Raw genomic sequence first — 4,224 nt, 5'->3', positions numbered from 1 at the left:
CTACCACTTGAGCCACAGCGCCACTTCTGGCTTTTTCTGCTTATGTGGTGCTGAGGAATGGAACCCAGGGCCTCATGCATGCAAGGCAAGCACTCTACTACTGAGCCACCTTCCCAGCCCCAATCAGGTCATTCTTGCTTTTTGTGCCAGTATTGAGGCTTGAACTGAGGTGAGGGCCTGGGCGCTATCCCTTAGCCTTTTTTTTTTTTTTTTTTTTTGCTGAAGGCTGGTGCTGTACCACCACTTGACTCACTGCTTCACTTCTACCTTTTTGCTGGTTCATTGGAGATAAGAGTCTCATGGCCTCCAACCAGGATCCTCAGATCTCCGCTTCCTGAGTAGTCAGGATTACAGGCATGAGCCATGGGCACCAAGCAGAATGTCCTTTAATACCTTCTATTTAGACACACAGTGAGTCCAAACGAGGATACTCTTAGGAGGGGAACACAAAGGAGCAATGCTTAGATGTTTTGTTGCTGTTTTTGTTCTTTTTGTGTTGTTTGTTCATTTGTGTGTCTTTGGGAGGGTGAGGGGGGCAAGCAATGGAGGGACAAAAGGTGAACAAATGCAGCAGTGGTACTCATTGGACACCATGTTGATAATGAACTGTAGGTACAAACTTGGGGTGGGGAGAGAAGGGAAAACCAGGGGAGCTCAAGGGAAGGGATAACATTGGGAATGTGGCTCAGTGGTAGAGCGCTTGCCTTGCATGCATGAGGCCCTGGATTTGATTCCTCAGCACCACATAAGCAAAAAGAAGAAAGCCGGAAGTGGCACTGTTGCTCAAGTGGTAGAGCACTAGCCTTGAGCTGAAGAGCTGAGGGACAGCGCCCAGGCCCAGAGTTCAGGCCCCATGACCGGACCCCCCCCCTCAAAAAAAAAAAAAAGCTCAGGGACAGTGCCCAGGCCCTGAGTTCAAGTCCCAGGACTGGTGAGAGAGAGACAGAGAGAGACAGAGAGAGAGGAGAGAGAGGGAGAGAAAATGTACTCATTACCTGACTTATGTAACTATAACCTCTCTGTACATCACCTTTATAACTATATATGTATATATTAGCTCATATATATATATATATATATATCTTTTTTTTGCCTGTCATAGGGCTTTAATTCAGGACCTGAGCACTACCTCTGAGCTTCTTTTGCTCAAGGTTAGCACTCTACCACTTGAGCCACAGCACCACTTCCAGTTTTTTGTTTTTTTTTTCTGTATATGTGGTACTGAGGAATCAAACCCAGGACTTCATGCATGCTAGAAAAGCACTCTACCACTGAGCCACATTCCAAGCCCTAAACCTATTTGAGCCAGCTGCTGATGGCTCATGCCTATAATCCCAGCTACTCTGGAAGATGAGATCTGAGGATCATGATTCAAAGCCAGTCCAGGCAGAAAATCTGAGACTCTTATCTCCATTCAACCACCAAAAAAAAAACAACAGAAATGGAGCTATGGCTCAAGTGGTAGAGTGCCAGCCTTGAGCAAAAAAACCTGAGACAGTGCCTATACCTCAAGTTGAAACCCCAGCACTAACCAAAAACCAAAATGAAACCACCACCTTTCTATGTAGCTATTCTGGAGGTCACAGCCAATGCGATAAGGCAAGAAAAAGAAAAAGGAAAAAAAATTGGAAAAGCAGGAGCAAAACTTCCTTGGCTTACAGGGAAGGTTGGGAAGTGTGCAGAGGTCTTCAGGGAGGTGTGCCTGCTTGTTGGAGGAATATGCAGCGGGGGCGGGGGGTCAGTGTGGCTTCCATCCACTTATGCTGGACACTCGGGGCTGCGTGCAATCATGAGGAGGAAAGTTGAGGTTTCAGAGGGTTGAGTTCAGCACTCAAAGATGAGACATCGGGGACCAAGCTGGGGCAATTTCACTGGATACATATGCGAGAAACCTGCCATGTACAAAGTGCTTTGTGAACGATCCTTTCATCGTGTACAAGCACTGGGGCTTGAACTCAGGACCTTGTCTTTATTCAACTTTCTGGTACTCTTACCACTTGAGACACACCTTCAGCTCAGCTTTTTGCTTGCTATTTTGGAGATGGAGTCCCCCGTACGTATTTGGCCCAAGCTGGCTTTTGAACTGTGACCCTCAAGGCCTCAGCCTCCACAGCAGCTGGAATTACAGGCGTGAGCCACCGGTGCCTGGTTGTGAGCAGTTTTTTGTTTTTTGGTTGTTTTTTTTTGTTTAGTCAGTCATGGGACTTGAACTCTGGGGCTGGGAGCTGGCCCTCAGCTCTTCAGCTCAAGGCTAGCACTTGAGCTACAGCACCACTTCCGGTTTTCTAAGTGGTTCATTGGAAATAAGAGTCACACAGAGTTTCTTGCCCAGGCTGGTTTTGAACTACAATTATCAGATCTCAGCCTCCTGAGAAGCTGGGGTTACAGGTGCAAGCCACTGGCATGGTGAGCAGTGTTGAGCATGGAGGACCCTCACTGAAGCTGGGAAGGGGAAGAAGAGGAAACACTGGCCAGGGAATCGCAAGAAGAGGCCGTGAAACTCCCAGTAGTGAGGTTTTGTTGTGTTGCTAGAATACCAACAAGTTAATTCTGACAGGGTTCTGGGGTCTGAGGTAGGAGCAGTAAGTGACTAGAAATCAATTTTGGGGAATGGGTAGGGGATACCACCCAGTTATCTGGACGGGTTATTCCCATACTGCACCCCCTCCTCCTGGCTTTTCCCTCTTAGTCCTTACTGTTTCCTTATTATTTATTATTGCTGTTGTTATTAGTGTGTATGTGTGCCAGTCCTGGGACTTGAACTCAGGGCCTGGGTGCTGTCTGTCCTTGAGGTTTTTTTTTTTTTTGCTTGAGCCACAGCTCCATTTCCACCTCATTGGAGACAGATGAGTCTTAAGACTTTCCTGCCAGACCTGGCTTTGAACAGCGATCCTCCATTCACTCCCCAAGAATGTTGAGCTGAGTACCTGATAGCAGCTCAGTGCCTCTGGCAAGTACCTTCTTCAAGCAGGGAAGTTTAGTGAATAAGTACAGTCTAGCCAGGCATGGTGGTGCACACCTGTAATCACAACACTTGGGAGGCTGAGTCTAGAGGATTGTGAGTTTGAGGCCAGCCTTGGGCTACATAGTGAGATGATATGTTAAACAGAAAACTGCACAGGTCTTCAAGAGCCAAACCACCTGCTGCTACTCTGTGGCTGTGTGATCTTGGATAAGAGACCCACCCTCTCTGGTTCGGACTGGTCTGCGGTGTCAGGGGCTGTGTGGCTGGAGGTTCTCGTCCCTGACTCTGGCTAAGATGCGAGGTGGGGGGAGGTGCCCCCCTCCCCGCAGACCCCTCCCCTCTCACAGGCTGAGGTCGCAGCTGACGCTGGTCTGCAGCAGGTAGGCCTTGGCGTTCTGTACGGCCAGTTCACGAGGCTCAGGCTCCGGCACGTCCCTGGTGAAGGACATGAAGGCCGGCTCCGAGGGCCCCAGCGTAGGGTCGTCCCTCAGGTAGGGCCCGTGCTGCGGGCTTTCTTCGAGTTCCTGGTCGTCGTCGGGGTACAGGTTGTACTGGGTGAGGAGGCCGACCCCCGGCTCCTGGTAAGGAGACTCCATGGGCTGGTAGAGGCCCGGGCTCATGGGGAGGCCGCTGGCGAACTCGGCTCCCTGGTAGGCGAGGGGCTGGTACTCGGGGGCGTAGCCCATGTCCATGCCTGGGTAGTCCAGGCCGCCCATACCTGCGTCCTCCCCCGGGTAGGCCTGGTACATGGGCATGCCGGCCTGGTATGCCGGGCCGCCCATCAGGTCCTGCTCATCCTCGCCGTATTCCTCGCCGTATTCCTCGGCCTGCTCCCAGCTGCCTTGTGGCTGCCCAGGGGGCTGGGAGCCCCTCCGGGACGAGGGGTCCCCCATGCTTCCAGACCGGGAGGAAGCTCGCCGAGCGGAGCCGAGGATCGGCGGTGACCGGCGGTTACCGGGGCGCGGGGCTTGGGCGCGCGGGGGTCCCCGGGCCAAGCGGCGCGGGGCGCGGCACAGAGGACGGGGCAGCGCGCCCTGAGCGCCATCTCCTTTATTTGTTTTAAGGCAAAGCCCCCGCCCGCCCCCCCGCACCCCCCCACCCCGTCAGCTGTTCCCCTGGGTCTCAGGCTCCCCCGCCTCCTCCGCGGCCGGGCTGGGGGTCTTGGCGGCTTCGTCCCCCGCGGGGCCGAGGCTTGGCGGGCTCCGCGGCTCCTCCTTGGAGGCGGGCGCTCCGGGGGCTGCCTCCTGCGGCGGGGAGGG

General features: G+C 53.3%; 2 protein-coding genes across 2 annotated transcripts in view; both read right to left on the bottom strand.

The window, feature by feature from the left end:
* Rsph6a (radial spoke head 6 homolog A (Chlamydomonas)) overlaps positions 1–3,858 on the bottom strand; it is an 11,821-nt gene extending 7,963 nt beyond the window's left edge. The window contains exon 1 of the mRNA XM_013032586.1: positions 3,311–3,858. Within this exon, the coding sequence (XP_012888040.1) occupies positions 3,311–3,858 (548 nt within the window). The remainder of the gene's footprint in view (positions 1–3,310) is intronic.
* Positions 3,859–4,064: 206 nt separating this feature from the next.
* Sympk (symplekin) overlaps positions 4,065–4,224 on the bottom strand; it is a 24,253-nt gene continuing 24,093 nt past the window's right edge. The window contains exon 26 of the mRNA XM_013032585.1: positions 4,065–4,209. Coding sequence (XP_012888039.1) covers positions 4,069–4,209 — 141 coding nt within the window. The 3' untranslated portion in view covers positions 4,065–4,068. The remainder of the gene's footprint in view (positions 4,210–4,224) is intronic.

The sequence above is a fragment of the Dipodomys ordii genome, unplaced genomic scaffold (assembly GCF_000151885.1).
Source record: "Dipodomys ordii isolate 6190 unplaced genomic scaffold, Dord_2.0 Scaffold156, whole genome shotgun sequence".
Classification (NCBI taxonomy): Eukaryota; Metazoa; Chordata; class Mammalia; order Rodentia; family Heteromyidae; genus Dipodomys; species Dipodomys ordii.
This window is presented reverse-complemented; position numbering and strand designations above follow the sequence as displayed.